We start from the raw sequence: 20,857 nt of genomic DNA on the forward strand, positions 1-20,857 counted from the left end.
TAAGGAAAGTGTAGAGTGTGATTGTGACATTCAAAACAAGAGACTGTTGTCATAGAAACTGAAGGAGCGCATGAGTCTGGACATCAGTTAATGCTGACTGATTCTGATCACGGCTGGGTGTTCTCAGATCGACACACACCATTAATCAGACCCAGAACCTGAAGTAATTAAACTAGGACTGACCTGGACCCAACTGATTATTTTAAACAGGTCCTGTACGGGTCCAAGGTCCTCCGTCAAGATCTTTACTTCCGGTCACTCTTGAAGTTTAGAGATAAGAAGACTGCTATGTATTGGTCGAGATGTAAACTGAAAATGAAACAACTGCCATAAATCTGATATGATAAAAATAAAAGAAAAATATCTGTACTGCATTTTTGAGAATCTATACAATTTCAGTAAACTAAACACATATAATATACACGTGTATCAATATTTTCTTACACACCTAATGCATATCTATACTACATATAAAAAAGCATTTAGCCTTAGTTGTTTTTTACAGCAGTTCAGAGGATTCACTGTAATCTGTTTATGTGTTATAGTTCAGATCATCAGAAGAGATCAGATCCAGAGTTCAGTTGTGTGTCTATGAAGAGTGATGTGTCTATGCCTCATCCATTGAACTTTAAGAATGAATCAACATCTCCTGCTGTCAGGTATAAAACACTATGAAACATGATTATAGCTTTTATATAATGATGTGTTTTGTTAAAGAGATGAGAAATTATTCTTGTGATTGTGTTTAGTAAATGTTATCTTCATTATTATACAGCACATGTTCACATACAGAGACACATCTGTACAAACACTCAGTTACAGTCTTTATATTAAAATAGTGTAAATGAAAAAGACATATGAAAGTTTTATTAGTAGGTTACATTCACAGTAGGGATGGGCATTTTACAGTAATATAATATTTGAATATTTAAATTATGTTTTTTTAAGTTTTATGTAATTTTTTTTCACAATTTCATAGAAGGCTTATAATTCGGAAATATCCACAACAAGATAAGCTTATATTCTGTATATATTTGTTGAAAACATTGTTTTCATTTTTTTTAAATTGCCTGCAGAAAAATGTCATTAAAACCCCACACGGAGCGAAGGCTGAGTGAAATCCTTGGTGTTTCAAGTCAGTCGTTAGTATGAATTCAGTTCTATTTGATCTTACAGAAATGTTATCAGACCTGCCAACCTTTACGCATTTTGCGTAACAGTTACGCATTTCGACACCAAACTACTCTGCTACGATTTGTCACTTCAAAATATGCGAAAAGCCATTGATGGCTTTGAGTTCAACTATCTGTGCATTTGCGCACTAGTTAACTTGTCTATCAGTGTAACCGCATTTGACAGCAACCTGTTGGGAAAAGAAAACATCGACCAATCATAGCACTAGTTTTCACTCTCAAACTCTTCAAAGCTTAGCGGAGAGCAGGGAGCCGTCAAAATGAATAACGAAAATAACGAATGTTTTACATCTCGGCCCATCTTTATAGTGTCACTTGTTTTACAAGGGAGGATGGTTCTAAACACCGTTTTATGTAGTTTTTTACCTTTAAATAAAATTATTTCTGTGATAGAACAACTCTTAACTGGACAAATTGTACTGTTGCTGCAACCTGAGCTGCCTCCTAGCTGCTACAAGCACACTCTGAAAGTGGCGGTGGAGGGTAGAGCACACAGCCCCGCCCCTCCCCCTGCCTGCAGAAGAGTGTCTGAAACCAGGCACTGTTGCGCTTTTCAACCACATGGGGGAGCAGTAAGTCATTTTTACATGGAAACTACATAGTGTTGCTTTAAATGTAAATGGGCAGGGTATGGGAATTGTGAATTGCAACCTCTTACACTCTGAGGCTATTTTGGGGATTTTTGCCTGGATTTGGCCTACCCAATTTCAAAAGCTTCTCATACCCACAAGCAGAGGTGCACATACAAAAGTTTGGTATCATTTTACAGGAAACCCTTTGAAATTACATAAAACACTGTTAAAAGTGCTCAACATGGTTGTATGTGTTGTCAGTCCTCTAATAAACCCAAAAATAAATAGCCGCTTTTTGGTGTTTTTTTTCTAAAGTCCGTATTTAAAAGTGTATAACTCTGGCCCTGAGGGGGAACGAAACCTGCAGACAGTTTTGTTTTATTCCAGAAATTGCCAGCTTACAGAGGAAATAGGAATTTTTTCTCTATCATTATAAATGCAAAAGTTATTTTACTCCAACTGATGGGAGGAATAATACCCTTTTTGTATACAATTTCTGCCTAAAAACATTTGAAGTGCTCCCATAACCACATACAGTGGAATAAATGCAATTGCTTTATCTCATTTTAAAGAAAACACTTTGAAGTTACATAAAAAGCTGCTGTTTGTGACAAATATTGTTATTTATGCGGTTTTTCATATGATAAAACACCAAATTTTCTTTTTTTATGTTGTAAATACTGCCTCTGATAGTGTATAACTCTGGTTCTGGGTGCTCTAGCAGACTGCAGACAGTTCTGGTTGTTGCCAGCAGCAGACAGTAAACACCCAAAAAAAGAATGAACTCTTTAGCATGTCGCATTCAAAAGTTATTCTCATTTTACTGAAGTGTGCGAAAATACATTTTTCATATAAATATTATTTTTTGTTTTGCACATATAATAAATAGCAAGGGATTAATTATGCACACAACCAAAGAAAATGCTGTGAATGGACTCATTTTTTAGAGTAGGACCTAAGAGAAAAGATGGTGTATCATTTGTGGCTATATGTGCTATCTGAGGCAGTCCACACCCAAGTTTCCCATATGTTTACAAAAGACAATTTTTTACCTCATTATTCATTCGACGATTGTAGGATATTTGATAACAATAGGACAAAAATAACGCTGCAGTTTTATTCCTGAGAATGAGGGCTTTCATTTGATATAAGACTTGCCCATGTTTGTCATACTTGAAAAATATGAAATATGTGAATATTAAATGATATTCAAAAATATTGGGGGGGGGTGATAGTGTAAATTAAGTGTAACTAACTTTCTTACAGTAAAACATATCTCAAAGTGATGCATATCTGCAGAAAGTAGAGAGTCTAAGCTTTCAAACAGTATCTCATATGTGGTACTGGGTCCATGACAGACCATTAAAAATGAAAGGAATATTTTATATTAAGTCAAAATAAGATAATTCTGGACCCGGTACAGGGTCCACAGAGTCAAACAAGTTTTAATAAGCCTGCCAACCAGGGCGTCTAGACCCCTTTTACTGTTGCACGTGCCCCAGTGTAAATCTGTTGTACCCAGTGTCCTATGTTGTGCTCCAAGTTTAAGTTTTTACTTTATTTGCCAGTATATTCATTTACATTGCTAATCGCTGCAAAAAAAATGAGCTATATGAAATTAATTCACGCTTGTAAACGCGTTGCAGTCACACATTAACGGAAAAGACAAAGTGGCGCGAGCACACAGAAATTAATGCCCGCAAGTGGAGCGTCTGTGTTTACTTTTTGTAGCACTCAGCCGCCGCTCACTCAGAAGAGCATGCGAGAAAACATGACAAAACAAAAGTAAGTTTTTAAAAATAATATCAATCTTATTCTTACTCGATTGTTTCTGGCTCCTGTCGATGTACATCAGATTTTTGTGCAGAGCAGAAAGTATAGATGATGAGGGAGGTAAAACGAACTATATGCTCAGCCAGTCAAAACCAAGTATAGAGGTTTGCATTATTGCTGAGAAAATCAACACATGTTTGTGTACTCTTCTGTATTGTCAGATATGAAATTACTGTTTAGTTCACTAGATCTACTTTCAGGACACTACATAAACAGTTGGCATCACTTCTGAAAAAAAAACAGTATACCAGCTAGACCAGCATGTTGTGTTTTGGTGACCACCAGCTAAACCAGCACCAAACCAGCATGGGAATTATGTTTGTCTATGCTGTTTTTTTCAGCAGGATTAGACACTATGCAGATAATATACACAAAACAATCATGCACATATGTTTTTATTGTAGTAGCAGTTAAGTAATGTTATTGTAAATTTGTGTAAAAGACTCATTATCATCAGTACTGTAGAATGCAAATCTGCTAACATGCCATTTATGCCTATGAACATATTAATAGTGTTCATGTTAGGTATGTTAAAGAAAAAGTAGTGTGAGGTCTGTGCCCCAGTACAGCTTCATGTCAATGGGCCTGCTGCAAGGATATAACATGCTATTTGTTGATTCTTATTATTTATAATGTCCCACCATGTATTTAAGACACATGCCATAGGCCAATACAATTTTCAATTATGTTTAAGTTTTGTTTAAGAGGCATATTTTTTGGGATTGCCTTTTCATTACAAGAGTTTTTCATAGCTTACTTGTATGTTGAAAAACTAGATATGGTGGCGAGTGGGAACTATGTGCTTAGTAATTAGTTGTGATAAGTGATCATGTGAACTCAATCACTACTGATCAGCAAATGTGCCTGACCTCGCGCCGCGCGGTTGCTACTCAAAAAAAATTTCCAAGGTTGGCAGGTCTGTGACATTATATCAAATATTATACTTCAACCCCAAGTGAAGTTCAAAGTTTGAGGACTTGACATAAAGTACACGATCATCATTTAAACAGACTCCAAACTCATTTTATCAGAGGAGTGCTGGGCTTAATGTTGCGGGGCTGCGGTGGTGGATTTTTGACAACATCCCAATAATACACAGCCCAAACAAACAACACTCACTTACAGACTACCATGCAAATGAATGAGGACTAGTTATGCGTGAACACTAAGAGCTTATGATTACGTAAAAGTTTAAAACTTCTAAAATAGTTAACTGCTGCACAGTTACTGATAGAATAGACCAATGCCATGCCATGGTTTCAGGAAAGATTTGGTTGTGTTATATTTACCTTCCGTGCGGTCGAAAGAGCTGTCCGGTGGTGGCCCGTCTGCCACGTGTCAGCTTTTCGGCCGCTTTTCTCGTACTGCAATGGGGAAAGAGTCAGGTTCAGTTCAACAGCCTTGAACACGAAGTGCTGTGAAATTGCTGATCTCCGGGAAGCACAGAGAGGATTCTAGCGATTTGGAACACGCAGACGCAATACGGTGGTCAGTGCAGAAAGTCCTTAACAAATCTGGAACACGCATATAAAGGCCTCTTGAAGTTTAGGTTTGCTCTCCTGAGCTTCACCTTGTTGCAGACGTAGGTTATTGCCTTTCTGAACGTGAAGCTCCAAACATAAGCCCTTTTCACACACAAATTCCGTAAAATACACGGCATATGAATCCTGGATTTTTCCGGAATAGTTGATTTTTTTTCATTCACACTGCCAAGTTTATCCGGCATGTGATGGTCCCGGAAAGACACGTGACCTATTGAAAGTCCCGCCCTCTCTTCTACGCAGCGTCTGAAGTTTGCATATTATATATTATTTCTCCCTCCAAGAACCACTCGCGTGCACTTTTGTTTATGATAAGATTATAAAGGAACGCGTGACGCACCGTTCTAATGCTGGTGAATGATCTCAGCTTCAGAGTGGATATTTGACGAGTTCCCTCAACTTCCCTGAGCTCTGCTTTAATACAGTTTTCAGACATTTCTCATCGTGATTGTTTATATGCATTTAAAACCCGCATTTTGAGGAGCTGAACGACTTGTTGGGATGACGCGCGGGTATTTTCGTTTATTAAAGCTCAAATGTGACGCGATATTGTTTTATGCTGCTGAATGATCTCCGTTTCAACGCAGTAAGTAATGAGCTAACTTACCTGATATCTGCTTTAGTCCAGTTTGCTGACATTTCTCGTTGTGAATGTTGTAAATCCCTCATTTTAAAGAGTTGAAACAACTTCATGTTGCCATGACACGCGCGTCCTAACTACGGCACGTGCGTCATTGTTTATGCGTCTCATTTATCATTTCCTGATTACTGCGTCAATCTAGTTTGCAACATTTCTCGTGATGAAGGTTTATATGCATGTTATCTCGTTGTAAGGAGCTGAACCATAACTTGTGTTGTGATGATGACGCACGCGTCCTCACTTCGACACGCCCATTACGGCATTCTTGCGGGTTCTTGTTCACACAGAGGGTTACCCGCGTATCTTACTAGGTCCTCTTTCCGGCAATGATCCCAGAAGATTAACGGAACGAGTTTTTGTTCACACAGACGCTTGTCTGGCAATTTTATGGGTATTTTCTGGGACCAGAGGTCTGTGTGAATGAGGTTATAGTGTGATCTGCTCAGTCTCTGGACGCACGGGCCAGAGACTCAGAACTTGTGGTCGATTTGATTCAGTCTCTGTTGTTGAACTCAGAGCTGTAAAGTCTCAAAGAAAGATTCACAAACTTGGTTGGTTTTTCTATGATCTGTTATTGTCTCTCTCAGCAGGAGACAAGTCGTCGGGTGCTTTGTTACAACTCAGGGCTTGAAGTTTTGGGTATACTCTGTTAATGTCTCTCTTTTCAGCGGTGAGACTCAGAGCTTTGAGGTGTTTGTTGTGTCCTGTTTCAGTCTCTTGCACGCAGCTGGGAGACTCAGAACAAGGAATGTCTGGAAAAAAGGAACTTTTATAACTTTAGATAAGGAGGAGTTTGCATTTTGGCGCTTTCCTGATGCAGAACTGTGATTGGCCGTTGTTGTCAGAGGAAGTCCACAGAAGGTGGTCCACCTCTCTTCACTGTGAGGAACTGATGTGCATTCAGGGCTTGACATTAACTTTTTTGCCCACCAGCCAAAGTGGCTAGTTGTTTTTCAAAGTTAATAGCCACTCAGCATTTTCACTGGCCACAATTTTATTGCTGGTAAAATAAATTTTATATGATTAAACTTGACTTTGGCATTCTAAAATGACTTTAATTCGAGCAAATTAACTTGGTTTAGCTAAATTAGATGCAGATTGAATTTCAAATGCAGTCTGACCACCCAAATTAAGACAACACTTATTAGCTGGTATATAGCAGGTATATCAGTATAGATCATATCATATATTTAGGTGCATGAAAAACAGTCTAGTAAGGCATAAATAGATTAACTTTGAATGAATATATTAAAAGTGGAGCAGGGGTGTAGAAGATTAACTAAAAAGATAAACACAAAACCCATCGACAACCACTTTAAATATTTATTAACAACAGCAGTCAAGAAATGTACATGAATTTTACTTTCAACTTGTTTATGCAGATTGTATTTAATAATCTTGATCATGGTTTCTGTTAAAAGTTATTTAAGATTTTTAATGACAAATGTCGAGAGCAGGCACGTGCACACATAGACATCAAAGGGGGCTTGAGCACCTGCCCTTTTAATTCCTGGAGAGAAAGTGCCCTTTTTTTCTCGGGTGCTTTTTTTAAAAATAATATGATCTTTATTCATAAAACAACTGATGTCTGTCTTTTTCTTGTGTTTTTAACTTATTACTTACTTAATTTAATATGAATTCATTCAGGAAACATTTAAGTGAGATTTAAACTCATAAAAAGAAAAATAGCGCTTTTTGTGGTACACAAACGGTTAACAGATGAGTCCCGCCTCCAAAACTCACATCGCTAATATGATTGGCTTTATCTTTCTTAAGTCCCGCCTCTCTAAGCTACTTCGCTTTATGATTGGTTGGTCTTTACTGGTGTATTGTAGGCTGCATTCGTGCTTGTAAGAAGCGCCAAAACTCTGACAGTCCGAATGAGACGCGATATGCAGGCAGGTTACCGGTAAGTGACTGAGGAAGAAAATATTCTTATATTAACAGTTTTATGCACAAAAATGGGACACGTTGTTACACATAACGATTCAGGGACATTGTTTTCCATGGCAATCCCATATTAACCTGAAGAGTTGCAAACTTGTAACCGTATAGTCGTGTATGTAGTTTAACAGACTGCTCATAAAATAATAAAGCACAAACAATAAAATAATTGCAGAATTGCAAAAAAACTGCAGTAGTAAGCTTTTTTGTTTGCGTTTTCTGTAATGGCTGTTAAATAAGTATAATGTGTTATACTGGAGTGCTGGAGTAGATTGGGGAGAAATCTGATGGTTCAGTATTTTACTTGCCCAGTCAGAATTTTCACTGATGTCACAAAAAAGTAAAATATAAAATACAAATAAAATAGGCCTAATCTATATTTGTTGTTTCTGACATGTGTAACCCTAATAAATATGAAACCTAAGATTAAAGGTGCCATAGGAGGTGTTGCCATAATATGTTAAATTGTTCTTTGATAATTCCATAGAAGGTATGGGGCTTTATGAAGTGCAAAAATTATCCAGAAACGTTTTTACATGTCCATTTACAACCCTAGAATTTGTCATTTGAATGAAATTGTCTATTTTTGCCCTATTTGAAAGGGTCATGAATAATAATGTTGAGCTCTGCTCTGATTGGCTCTGCTCTGAGGCTCATGCCAGAAGCTCACATTAGTAAACAGACCTTATGGGGTGGTTTCCCGGACAGGGATTAGCTTAAACCAGGACTAGACCTTAGTTTAATTAGGAAATATAACTAGTTTTAACAAACATGCCTTACTAAAAACATTACTTGTGTGCATTTTGAGGCAAAACAAAGGGCACTGATGTATTTTTAGATATGCCAGGTCAAGTTGTTTTCAGTTTGGACAGCTCTTACATTTATTTTAGTCTAGGACTAGTCTAATCCCTGTACGGGAAACCGCCCCAAAATGTTGAGCCCTTATCAGACGAAAATACAGATTTTGAGTAACAACTAATTGTTAACTAATAGAACTTCAGCTAAACGTTAGCATATAGCATTTATTGGCATGTAGCGCTAACTCAGAAGTCACAACTTTGTTTTTAGCATTTAAACAAATTTGTAAATTAATGTGTAATGTAATGTTGGGGCGTACACCTCGACTTACATCAAGAGTCTGTCCCCCTAAAATTAGAAATCTAAATTGGTGAATTTAGAAGAAATCTATACAGATGCAAACAGATGGAGGATCCACCAAAATTTAGTAAATCTGAGTAACTGCATCTGGTAAATAATAAATAAAACTGAGTAGAAATAAGTTAACATGAAACATTCAAAATTATTTTTAAGTTGCTGTATTTTGTTAATCGTTTTTGCAGTGAATTTTTTTCAGTAAAGTTAACAAAATAGCAGCAACAGCCCTCTTCAGTTTAGAGTGCATATTTATGTTGATTTTAAAGTGTTGTGTATTCTGATAACACCAAAATAATTAAAATGATGTAGTGCCTTGTGCAAAAAAAAAAAAAAATTAGTAAAACAAGCCCCTCTGCTTGATGCAGTTATTTAGGTTATTCTAAATATTTACTTGAAACAAGTAGCATAGAAAATGTTTTCAAAACATGCACATTGTGTAATGCTTCCTTTGCTGCTCTATAAACCTAGCATACTAAGGAGACCATGTTTTTTGTGTGAACTGATTATTTTGTAGACATCTTTTGAAAATGAAACAATTGCGTGAGTTTGAGGAAGATAAAATGAATTAACTTTTTAAATAATTTTTTTTAAAAAGGAAGTCAGAGTTGCATTAATATATATACTTTTTTGTTAAAAAAAGAAAAAAATACATAATTATGAGAAGTGCCCTTTATTTCACTTGAGCCCCTGCCCCTCAAAATGTCTGTGCACGTCCCTGGTCGAGAGGGCATATATTGTTGCCCAAGTAGCCTACATTAAAATGATGCATGAACCTCTCAGCTGGCGGGTTTCCTTTGATTTCGTGTGCATTCAGGTAGGCTATGCGCTGAATTTCTCAATGTGCACGCAATTTATATCTCTTCAATAACTTCCATGCAATTGTTTTATCTTTCCTGAAGTGTGTATGCACTCATACTGCGTCCTCTTGTGCATTCGCAAATCCATCAGCTCTCGCGCGCTCTCTGGAAGGTGGCGCTTTGGTCCGCAACACTCCGCTGATCGCGCGGGTCTCAACAAACGGCCTCTGAGCGTTGCGCTCGGTGCAGGGAGTGCTCATAGGAGTTGTAGTTTCCCAGTGTCGAATTGCGCATTGGTTATCATTTTGCATAACTTTTAAGAAAACTACAATAAAAAAATTATATTCAACCAGCCAAAGTGGCTAGTGGGATTGGCTGTCTTACCCGCCACAGCCGAAATCTACCCGCATTTGGCGGGTTGGCGGGTGTTAATGTCAAGCCCTGTGTGCATTGCATAAAGTACAGAGTTTAACATTTGCATCTGGTGGAATGTAGACGGCTGTCACAGTTACTACAGTTAACTCTCTTGGTAGGTAGAAAGGTCTGCATAACACTGACAGAGACTCCAGATCACGGGAACAGTGACTGTCAATAACGCGGCTCTGCTCGCACCAATTTTCATTTACGTAAACACACAGCCCTCCGCCTCTTTCACCGGCGGAACCCGCTTAATCTCCTTATCTCTTATCTGTTTACATGTGTGTGTGTGTGTGTGTATGTATATATATATATATATATATATATATCCCAAGGGTTTCTTCCTACTAGGACTTTTTTTATTTCCCCGGCTAAAAAGCCTGGGGTTTTTTTCTCCTAGGGGTTTTTTAACGCTCGCTTATAATGTTGAGTCATAGCCGCAGCAAATTTAACTGCTTATGCTATCATGTATTATGTTGGGCTATCTGTCGTTTTTCTGTGCTTTTCACTGTTTCTATTAATGTAAAGCTGCTTTGAAACAATTAACTATTGTGAAAAGCGCTATATAAATCAAATTGAATTGAATTGAATTGAACTTCGGGAGAGGTATAAAACAATTGCATGGAAGTGATTGAAGAGATTTAAAGTGAGTGCACACTATCTGGGCAAGAGTGGAGAAAAATTCATAGCGCATACCTGAATGCAAACGTCCCAGTTTTGTCCGAAATCAAAGGAAACCCGCAAGCAGAGAGGTTTGCACATCATTTTAATGAAGGAGGCTACTTTGTGCAACAATAATGCTCCTTGTGACATTTGTCAGTAAAAGTCTTAAATCACTTTTAACAGAAACCCTGATCAAACTTATTAAATACAATCTGCATAAACAAGTTGGATGTAAAATTCATGTACATTTCTTGACAGTATTTACTGCTGTTGTTAATAAATATGTAAAGTGTTTGTCGAGGGTATTTGTGTTTATCTTTTCAGGTAATCTTCTACACCCCAACACCACTTTTAATATATTTATTAGAAGTTAATCTATTTATGCCTTACTAGCATGTTTTTCATGCACCTAAATATATGATATGATCTATACTGATATACCTGATACTGTACCAGCTAATACTGTAAATGTTGTCTTAATTTGGGGGGTCAGACTGCGTCTAATCTAGCTAAATCAGGTAAATTTGCTCGAATTAAAGTCATTTTAAGATAAAAAAGTCAGCTTTAATCATATAAAATGTATTTTACCAGCAACAAAATTGTGGCCAGTGGCTAGTAACTTTGGAAAACAATAAGACACTTTGGCTGGTGAGCAAAAAAGTTTATGTCAAGCCCTGCAAATACCATATAATGACTTTTTTAGTGGTCAACTGATATGTTTTTTTATGGCCAGTGCCGATATTTAAAAGATATCATTATAGTAACTGTGAAACATACAAACAATTAGTGAAACTAAATAAACATTGATTTTGCGTTTTTATATTCACTTAATTAATAAAAAAATCATAATGAGGTAAAAATTTTAATGAGGATTAATAATTACTGCTTCCAGATTAAGCTAACATGTCAAATTAATGTCAAAAACAGTATTTAATTCCTTAATATTAAAGGATTACTCCATTTTCTTAAAATATCCAGATAATTTACTCACCACCATGTCATCCAAAATGTTGATATCTTTCTTTGTTCAGTCAAGAAGAAATTATGTTTTTTTGAGAATAACATTCCAGGATTTTTCTCATTTTAATGGACTTTAATGGACCCCAACACTTAACCGATTTAAAAGGATAGTTAACCCAAAAATGAAAATTCTGTCATCATTTTCTTACTCTCATGAGTAAATTATCTGGATATTTTAATAAATGGACGAATCCTTTAACAAATAAATTATTTTACTCGGTCTTCGTGTAGCACAGGGCTGCTGCGTGAGTGATTTAAAAGCATATGAAGCAGTTTGCTCTAGCGGTGCTTTGGTGTTGTGCACCAATCGGTCTGTGGGTTGCTGCATGAGCTCGAGTGTATTTATCTTGGGACACAATGCTGATGCGCTAATGTGACCCAACCAGATAATCTATTGGCCAAACAGAAAGATTTTTTGGTTGAGGCCGATAATAAAAAGCTGCCAAATATCGTCTGAAAATCTGCCTCTGCAATATATCGGTCGACCACTAGATTTGATACATCCAAGGCTGCCTTAATGCACGGGCTTACCTGGGCTGAAGCCCAGGGGCCTCCCAAGTTCAGGGGCCTCCCATGTTCACGTGCATGATGAGCTGAAAAGGTCATATTGTTTTGTAACTTGTCAGGTTTTCTGTCAATCACTCTAATTGCACGTTACATGGCTGCTGATTGGTCTGTGGTAACTTACCATGAAATAAAATGTCAGACGTAACAGATTTTTCTATTCTGTGTAATGTAATTAAGTGCGCGTTGTCAACTTGACATTCCTGCACGTTAGACTGAGTGTGACAGAGAAACTGGAAATAATCCACCAACAAATGAAAGAGTAATTTCTGAAATATCATAATAAGGACTAGTGAGGTGCAGGTCTCTCTCTTTCGCGCGCGTGCTCGCTCTCTCTGTGCTCATGCAGCTGTCTGAGTCTTTGGCATGCAGAAGTCATCCAACCGTGCGCAAGAAACTGTGCCGCCAAATAAAGAAAAGAGTTCCCGCACATAATGCTGTTAGTTGTTATAAAGTTTACGTTTACTCGCGTTTATATCAGTGACGCGTGCGCAGCTGGAGCGATGTAGTTTGACGCGACGTTAGCTCACAGAACACACATCTGTTCGTTTAGAAAGATGAGAAAGAGACGCAACGGTAAAGGTGTAAGTCTTAAGTAAAGAGCGACAAGACCATCTCAAATGATCATCCCCTGATAGCACCATTCATATTTATAATCTCATTATCTAAAGATCTTATATACAGGTATGTTCCCTGGCTGTCTTGTGCATATTCATACTTGGTCATTTTACATGCTTATCTATGCATAAATACTAATACAATGCATACTATATCTTTAATAGCCTACAAAATAATTAACTGATTTAAAAACTAGATTCTGTCTATAAAGACTTATCTTTTGTTATCATTAATACATTTTCACTTTAAAGCTAACTTTAACTTATTATATTTTTAAAACTGTGGTGAGCATTTAGTTAGTGAGTGGCAATTTTCTGCAAATTTGTATATTCCAAAAACTATATAAACATTAAGCTTATAAACATATAAACTTTTATTATCACCACAAGTTGCTGTGTGTGGTTGTTAAATAAAGTGTCTTGTGTTTATGCTCAAGTGGACTCAGTGATATTAATAACAATATTATGGTGTTTTCTGGGTCAAAGAGGGAAAACTCACTGTTGTATGTCTCGAAAGAAACTAATGCATTTTTTGATGTAGATTACCTAGATATTACACTTTTTTTTTAAATGAGACTTTAAATCGAGGGGAAGGGGGGCCTACAAAACCTCTTAGCCCCGCGGCCTCACATTAGGTTAAGGCGGCCCTGGATACATTATTTGCTTTTTTCTAAACAAGACAAATGTCATTTGCATTAACAAAATAAATTAGGCTATATAACAGGAAGCTAACAAATCTCTCATGATGTGGTGATGTGGCAGAGTAGCAAATCTAAATAACACGCGAGCCGGTGGACAAAAACAAACAACCTGGCGTAAAACTCTAAATACTTCAATTAGTCTGCGATCTTTATTGACAAAACAATCAGAAATACATACAAATTAATTTTCATGTGTATTTTAGATTAAAGTCTGTAAAAGACAGTACAGGTGAACTGAAAAAGCCTTGTGGTGGCACATTAACCCTTTCCCCGCCAGTCTTTTATAAAGTTGCCAGCCAGCACCAACATTTTCTATAATTTTCACAAGTTTCATGCCTTTCAGAAAATGTTCTTAAAGACCCTCTGCTTTAAAAAAAACAGTTTCATCCTACCTTCATCAGTTCTCTTTTTATCATCTCTCAAATATGGGTGGGTTTTCGTCAAAAATACCAAATTTTAAGTAAAAAGCTGAGATAATTGCATTTTTGAATTTCAGAACGATGATCAAAACACGTGCTGTGTCTGAACTGTTTAGGGGGAGGGGTTGCTTCCTGGTTGCAAAAGTTTGGGTAGGAGCGCCATATGGTGGATAATGGCGGTATTGCGGATTGCCGGAAAAACTCATAATTGGCAGGGAAGCAATTTCTCTTAATTGACGAGTTACCATGTCAATGGCGGCGAAAGAGTTAAAACAAACATTCAAATAGCATTTCTATTCAAATTATTATTGCAGATTAAATATTTAACCATTCGTGCACATCCATAATTCACAGCAGTGTAAAAACTGTAAAGGTAATAAAGTTACATGAAAATTCCACTAATAATAAAGTGTAAAGTGATTCTTCATTTTCATTTTTGCCATTCAGACGAATAACAGAATCTGACTGTCAGAGGAGGAAGATTGAACAATCTGAGAATCAACCACAAGACTTCAATGAAAACATGAGTCCTCATTTCAGGTGAATTATAGGATTTGGTTCCCTTTCAGTCGGTCACTACGACGTCACGTCGTGACCGACGAATTGGGAACCGCTTCGCGGGTGACCTATCTGCTTCGAGAAACCTTTAAAACGCCAATGAACTTGGCATGCAGATAATTGCCGCCCCGCCGCACAGGTATTTAATGAGCGGCAGGTGCAGTTATCAAATCAGCTTTTTAGCTTCGAAAGCTGGCAGACTGACTGCTCACGAGAAGCTACTCTCTGCTCTTTGGAGAACTCTGCGTGTTCGATTTGGTTGGGCAAAGGCATTTCAGCGGAGGCTCGCGGGTGTTCCACCTCTCTTTTAAATTTTTTGACTTTTTCTCACTCTTAGTTGAGTGTGTGCGTAGCCGTTCCCCTGTGTGCTTCATCAACATCAGCACATTAAAAGAGTGTTTCCTCTAAAAGAGTATTGCGGTGTTCTGCATCTTTTTAAAGACAGCATTTCACTTGCACTGAGACGGGAGCGTCTTTTTAAAGATGTCAGGTTCAGCTGATTTGGAAATGTTTCGGAAAAGCGCAGTTAGATCTGTTTGCTGTTTCAGAGCAACCCATTGGCACCTGTTTTATTCATTATCCGAGGGAACACTCGGCGTGAATGCACTGGCACACAGCTGGCCGCGGGGTTTCCCCCCCAGTAAGCTTTATTGCGCAAACACTGTGCAAGTCAGGGAGGACGAGGAGCGCATTCTATTAGTTGCGCCGTATCGGACAACTAGGAATTGGTTTTACAGAGTCACTCTCCTCGCGTCAGTCCCTCCCTGGCTGATTCCCTGGCACATTATGGCACTCGCGCCCCGATCTGTGGAACCCCCATGTGTGGTCTCTGGACGGGGCGCGGAGGTTTTAGGTGATTTACCACACTCGGTATCTAACACCATCTCTGCAGCGCGAGCGCCGTCTACGAGACAGGCGTACTCGCTAAAATGGAATCTGTTCGTTGATTGGTGTGCTTCTCACGAGAAGACATCCGAAAATGCTTGATCAGACTCGTGCTTATTTATCTCCTTTGCTTGGACAGAAGGCTGTCTCCCTTTATCATTAAAATGGATATCACTGCGATATCCGCGCACCACGCTCCGATAAACAGTCGGACAGTGGGTCAGCACGACCTGGTTGTTAAGTTTTTGAGAGGCGCACGAAGGCTGCATCCTTCTCGTCCTCCCTCTATTCCTCCTTGGGACCTGTCCGTGGTGCTGAAAGCTTAAACGGGACATCCACTTTGAGCCTCTGCATTCTGTGAGTGTAGAGTTTCTAACTTTCAAAATTCTTAACACTCCTTGCTTTGGCTTCGATAAAAAGGATAGGGGATCTTCATGCATTTTCGGTCAACGATTCGTGCCTACAGTTCGGGCCCGCTGAATTCATTTTAATATTGAGACCCCGGCCCGGCTACGTGCCCAAAATTCCCACTACTCCATTCAGAGACGAAGTGGTGAACTTGCAAGCGCTGCCCTTGGAGGTGGCAGACCCAGCCGTGGCTTTATTATGTCCGGTGCGTGCGCTACGTGTGTATGTAACTCGGATGCAAAGCTTTAGAACCTCAGAACAGCTCTTTGTTTGTTACGGTGGTCAGCAGAAGGGGAATGCTGTCGCCAAGCAGAGGATGTCCCATTGGATTGTGGACACTATTACCCTTGCGTATGAAAAGCAGGGTATTTCTTGCCCGTTTAATCTGCGTGCACATTCTACGAGAAGTGTAGCATCATTTGGGCATTGGCTCGTGGTTCCTCTCTAACTGACATTTACAGAGCTGCTGGCTGGGCGACACTTAATACATTCACTAAATTCTATAGTGTTCGTGTTGAGCCGGTATCCTCTCGAGTTCTCTCGTCAGATCAGTGAGAACATAGAGGAACGGCTCCTGTGTCGGCTTGGAGCCTTTCTTTTCGGTGCTGCACAACCGCACCAGTATGGAAGCCAGTTAAGGCAAAAACGTTACAAAAACTGTTTTTTGTCTCCTCCACCGCTTGGTGGCCGATGTTGCGGAGCATCGGCTGCCAGCCTCTCACTAGATGTATCCTTGACAATCTGGGTGAGGCTAGCGCCCACATTGCGCCTCCTAGTGGTTTCTTTGTGAGTATTTCCGTGGAAAGTTTCTGATTTACCACGTTTCCCTTAGCGGAGTTCGTTCCGCGCTTCTCTAGTGTTGCTAAGAGAGTGTATTTTTTATAGACCTCGTGTCTTTTTATCCATCACCTTAGTGGTAGACCCCTAGAGGGTTTTCTTTCCGCAGCGATCTTAGTCCCGCCTGACGAGTTCGCTTCCCAGTTCGCCTAGTCACTATCGTGGGTTAAGGAACAAGTAGTGACCGGCCTCTGCTTCAACCCCTTTTCCGTTCCCTAAAAGAGGAGAGTCGGAGGGTTTACGCAGGCACTGGAAGGGTCAGCTTCAGTGGCGCTTTGGTAGGGATTCCCAATTCGTCGGTCACGACGTGACGTCGTAGTGACCGACTGAAAGGGAACGTCTCGGTTACATATGTAACCCTCGTTCCCTGAAGGAAGGGAACGGAGACGTCACGTCCCGTCGCCACAGTTTGCTGTTCCACTGCTGATATCGGCCGGACATTTTTCTTTCTGTCCAGCTTTCTCAGCCAAAAATAGCTGATTTGATAACTGCACCTGCCGCTCATTAAATACCTGTGTGGCGGGGCGGCGCCGGCAGATGCAATTATCTGCATGCCAAGTTCATTGGCGTTTTAAAGGTTTCTCGAAGCAGATAGGTCACCCGCGAAGCGGTTCCCAATTCGTCGGTCACGACGTGACGTCTCCGTTCCCTTCCTTCAGGGAACGAGGGTTACATATGTAACCGAGACGTTTTATTTGCAAATGCTGGATAATGTTGACCTTTTATATTTTGCCTAAATTTTACATTTTACAAACCATTAATATGTCCTGTGTCTTATGATACAAACATTTTGCTCTATAAATTTTTACTCTTTCAGGTATTTGTGTAATAATCTGGTATTTATATTTTACAGTCATGAGTCTAATCTTCCTGAAGTCCTGAACACATTCAGATCAAATCTGAGGAAGAATTTTGAGTGTTTGTATGAGGTAACATCAAATAAGAGAAACCCAACACTACTGAATGAGATCTACACAGAGCTCTACATCACAGAGAGTGAAAGTGGAGAGATCAGTAATGAACATGAGGTGAGACAGATTGAGACACAATCCAGAAGAACAACAACAGAGGAGACACCAATCAAATGTAATGACATCTTTAAACCTTTACCTGAACAAGACAAACACATCAGAAGTGTGCTGACAAAGGGAGTCGCTGGCATTGGAAAAACAGTCTCTGTACAGAAGTTCATTCTGGACTGGGCTGAAGAGAAAGAGAATCAGGACGTCCACCTCATATTTCCACTTCCTTTCAGAGAGATCAATTTGATGAAGGACAAAACACTCAGTCTTTTAGATCTTCTTCATCTTTTCTTCCCACAAACAAAAGAAATGGAAATCTTCAGTGATGAATATAAAGTGTTGTTCATCTTTGATGGTTTGGATGAGTGTCGTCTGTCTCTGGATTTTCACAGCAGTGTGAGGTTGTGTGATGTAAGTGAATCAACCTCAGTGAACGTGATGCTGACAAACCTCATCGAGGGGAATCTGTTTCCCTCTGCTCTCATCTGGATCACCTCCAGACCAGCAGCAGCTGATCTCATCCCCTCTGAGTGTGTTGATCGAGTCACAGAGGTACGAGGCTTCACTGATCCACAGAAGGAGGAATACTTCAGGAAGAGAATCAGTGATGAGAGTCTGTCTGATCAAATCATCTCACACCTGAAGTCATCCAGGAGTCTCTACATCATGTGTCACATCCCAGTTTTCTGCTGGATTTCAGTCACTGTTCTAGAGAGAATGTTGAGTGAAGCAGAGAGAAGAAAGATCCCCAAGACTCTCACTCAAATGTACACACACTTCCTGATCATTCAGACAAACATCAAACATCAGAAGGACTATGAGAAGAAAGATGAAGACATGATCTTCAAACTGGGAAAACTGGCTTTTGAGCAGCTTGTGAAAGGCAATCTGATCTTCTATGATGAAGACCTGAGAGAGTGTGACATTGATGTAGCAGAAGCATCAGTGTACTCAGGATTGTGTACTCAGATCTTCAGAGAGGAGTTTGGTTTGTATCAGGGGAAAGTTTACTGCTTTGTTCATCTCACCATCCAGGAACATCTAGCAGCTCTTTATGCTCACATCTCCTTCACAAACAACAACACAAATGTGTTTAAATCAGTTTGGTTTTCTATAACTTTAAAACAGGATTCATTATTTGAGTTACATCATCGAGCTGTAGATGTATCTTTACAGAGTAAGAATGGACATCTGGATCTTTTCCTGCGTTTTCTTCTGGGTCTTTCACTGGAGTCCAATCAGATTCTCTTACAGGATCTACTGACACAGATGAGAAGATGCTCCTACAAGAAAGAGAAAACTGTTAAGTACATTAAAGAGAAGATAAATGAGAATCTGTCTACAGAGAAATCCATCAATCTGATTCACTGTCTGAATGAACTGGGTGATGATTCACTGCTGCAGGAGATTCAACATTATGTAAAATCTTCATCAGTAGGAAAGACCAAACTCTCCTCTTCACAGTGGGCAGCTTTAGTTTTTGTGTTGTTGACGTCTGAGCAGCATTTCGATGAACTTAATCTAAATGAATTTATTGGAGATAAAAATACAGCAGATGAAGTTCTTGTGAGACTGCAGCTTGTGATTAAAGAAACCAAAAAACTCAAGTAAGTAAAACTAACAACAATCACATGACTGTTTTCATATTAAAGCAACACTATGTAGTTTTCCATGTTAGATTGGCTTACGGCTCCCACATGACGTTGAAAAGCGCAACAGTGCAATTGTGTTGCTTTAATACAATTAATTTAATTACTTTATGATTTTATTTTGAACTCTTACTTTGGAAGAATCTTTTCTAACAAAAGTCATTTTCTTAATGTTGTACATAAATCAGCAGTCAATCTCAAAAAACTTCCCAACATTCTGCCAATATAAAAAGTGTCCAGTTTTCTTGATGTTCTAAGAACGTTTCTGTTTTGTCTGAACGTTAGATGAATGTTACATTCTACCATTTTCAAACGTTATGACAATTTCATGTTTTAATTTTCACACAATGTTTAAAACAACAACTTATCTACCAACTGCTACAGAATTACACTAACTTTACATTACCATAACAAATGTGTTTTATATACACAAAGTTAACACAACCAGGGAAGAACTAGTAAACAAAAAGTCAAGGGTCAAGAGTCCAACTAAAACAAACACTAATCAACACCATGGTGACTTTAAATTAAACAAATCATCAACATCTAAACCTAGTAACTGAATTGTGTTTTCTACAGCAATATTTTTACAGAACATTCAGAAATAATGTTTTATGGGGTGGTTTCCCAGATAGGGATTAGCTTAAGCCAGGACTAGGCCTTAGTTTAATTATGAAATATAAATTGTTTTAACAAACACACCTTACTAAAAACATTACTTGTGTGCATTTTAAGGCAAAACAAATGGCATTGATGTATTTTAAAATATGTCAGTGCAAGTTGTTTTCAGTTTGGACAGCTATTACATTTACTTTAGTCTAGGACTAGTCTAATCCCTGTCTGGGAAACCACCCCTATAAGTTTTAAAATAATAAAATGCAATGTTTCTCTATCATATGGCTGCCGATATGGCCAAAAAATTTATCACGATATACTTCTTCATTTCGGTCGATACCGTATAAATCCGATAACGGTATGCATATTAAAAAAGCCTCAGAAAAAACTGCCAAGAATGCCTTCAATGGATGTCTGAACTAAAAACAAATCTCTGAAATAAATTGCAAGTATTCGTCACCACCGTCAGATATTTATAAAAAGCAATAAAATCAGACAACTACAGGGTCAACTGCATTCCTGAGGACCCCATTTTCAAACCTTCAGCTCTACTGCATGCTTCAAGATCACTCAAGCTCCTGTATGTTTGCTATTTTCTTTTAAACTTCTTCATATTTTTGGACACTGCTACTGTGACAACCATAACATGTCAACACCGTCATCTTTGTATAAAAAATATTAGATTAGATCATGAAATAAATGTATAATTTTTCACTATCTAGCTTGCTAAGCAATAACAAGTAGATCAGTAATTTTTATTTTTCTTACAGTATGTAACATTAAATACTACAATAATTTTAGGGTCAC

At 38.5% G+C, this 20,857-nt stretch overlaps 2 protein-coding genes across 2 annotated transcripts in view; both read left to right on the forward strand.

Annotated features, from left to right (window-relative positions):
• The window catches only part of LOC141363207 (protein NLRC3-like), a 261,612-nt gene that overhangs the window by 13,093 nt on the left and 227,662 nt on the right, over positions 1-20,857 (forward strand). The window lies entirely within an intron of this gene.
• Positions 528-19,397, forward strand: LOC141349266 (protein NLRC3-like). Its single transcript, XM_073865706.1, has 3 exons — positions 528-659; positions 14,524-14,616; positions 17,618-19,397. The coding sequence occupies exons 1-3, from the start codon at positions 535-537 to the stop codon at positions 19,395-19,397; spliced, it is 1,998 nt and encodes a 665-aa protein (XP_073721807.1). The 5' UTR covers positions 528-534.

Source organism: Misgurnus anguillicaudatus, unplaced genomic scaffold (genome assembly GCF_027580225.2).
Source record: "Misgurnus anguillicaudatus unplaced genomic scaffold, ASM2758022v2 HiC_scaffold_33, whole genome shotgun sequence".
Lineage (NCBI taxonomy): Eukaryota > Metazoa > Chordata > Actinopteri > Cypriniformes > Cobitidae > Misgurnus > Misgurnus anguillicaudatus.

Excerpts from the sequence above, each read along its gene's own strand:
- LOC141349266 (XM_073865706.1), top strand. The coding sequence starts at position 535 with ATGTGTTATAGTTCAGATCATCAGAAGAGATCAGATCCAGAGTTCAGT. Across the intron at positions 660-14,523 it reads TCAACATCTCCTGCTGTCAG|ACGAATAACAGAATCTGACT; the intron begins GTATAAAACACT and ends TTTGCCATTCAG. Across the intron at positions 14,617-17,617 it reads AACATGAGTCCTCATTTCAG|TCATGAGTCTAATCTTCCTG; the intron begins GTGAATTATAGG and ends TATATTTTACAG.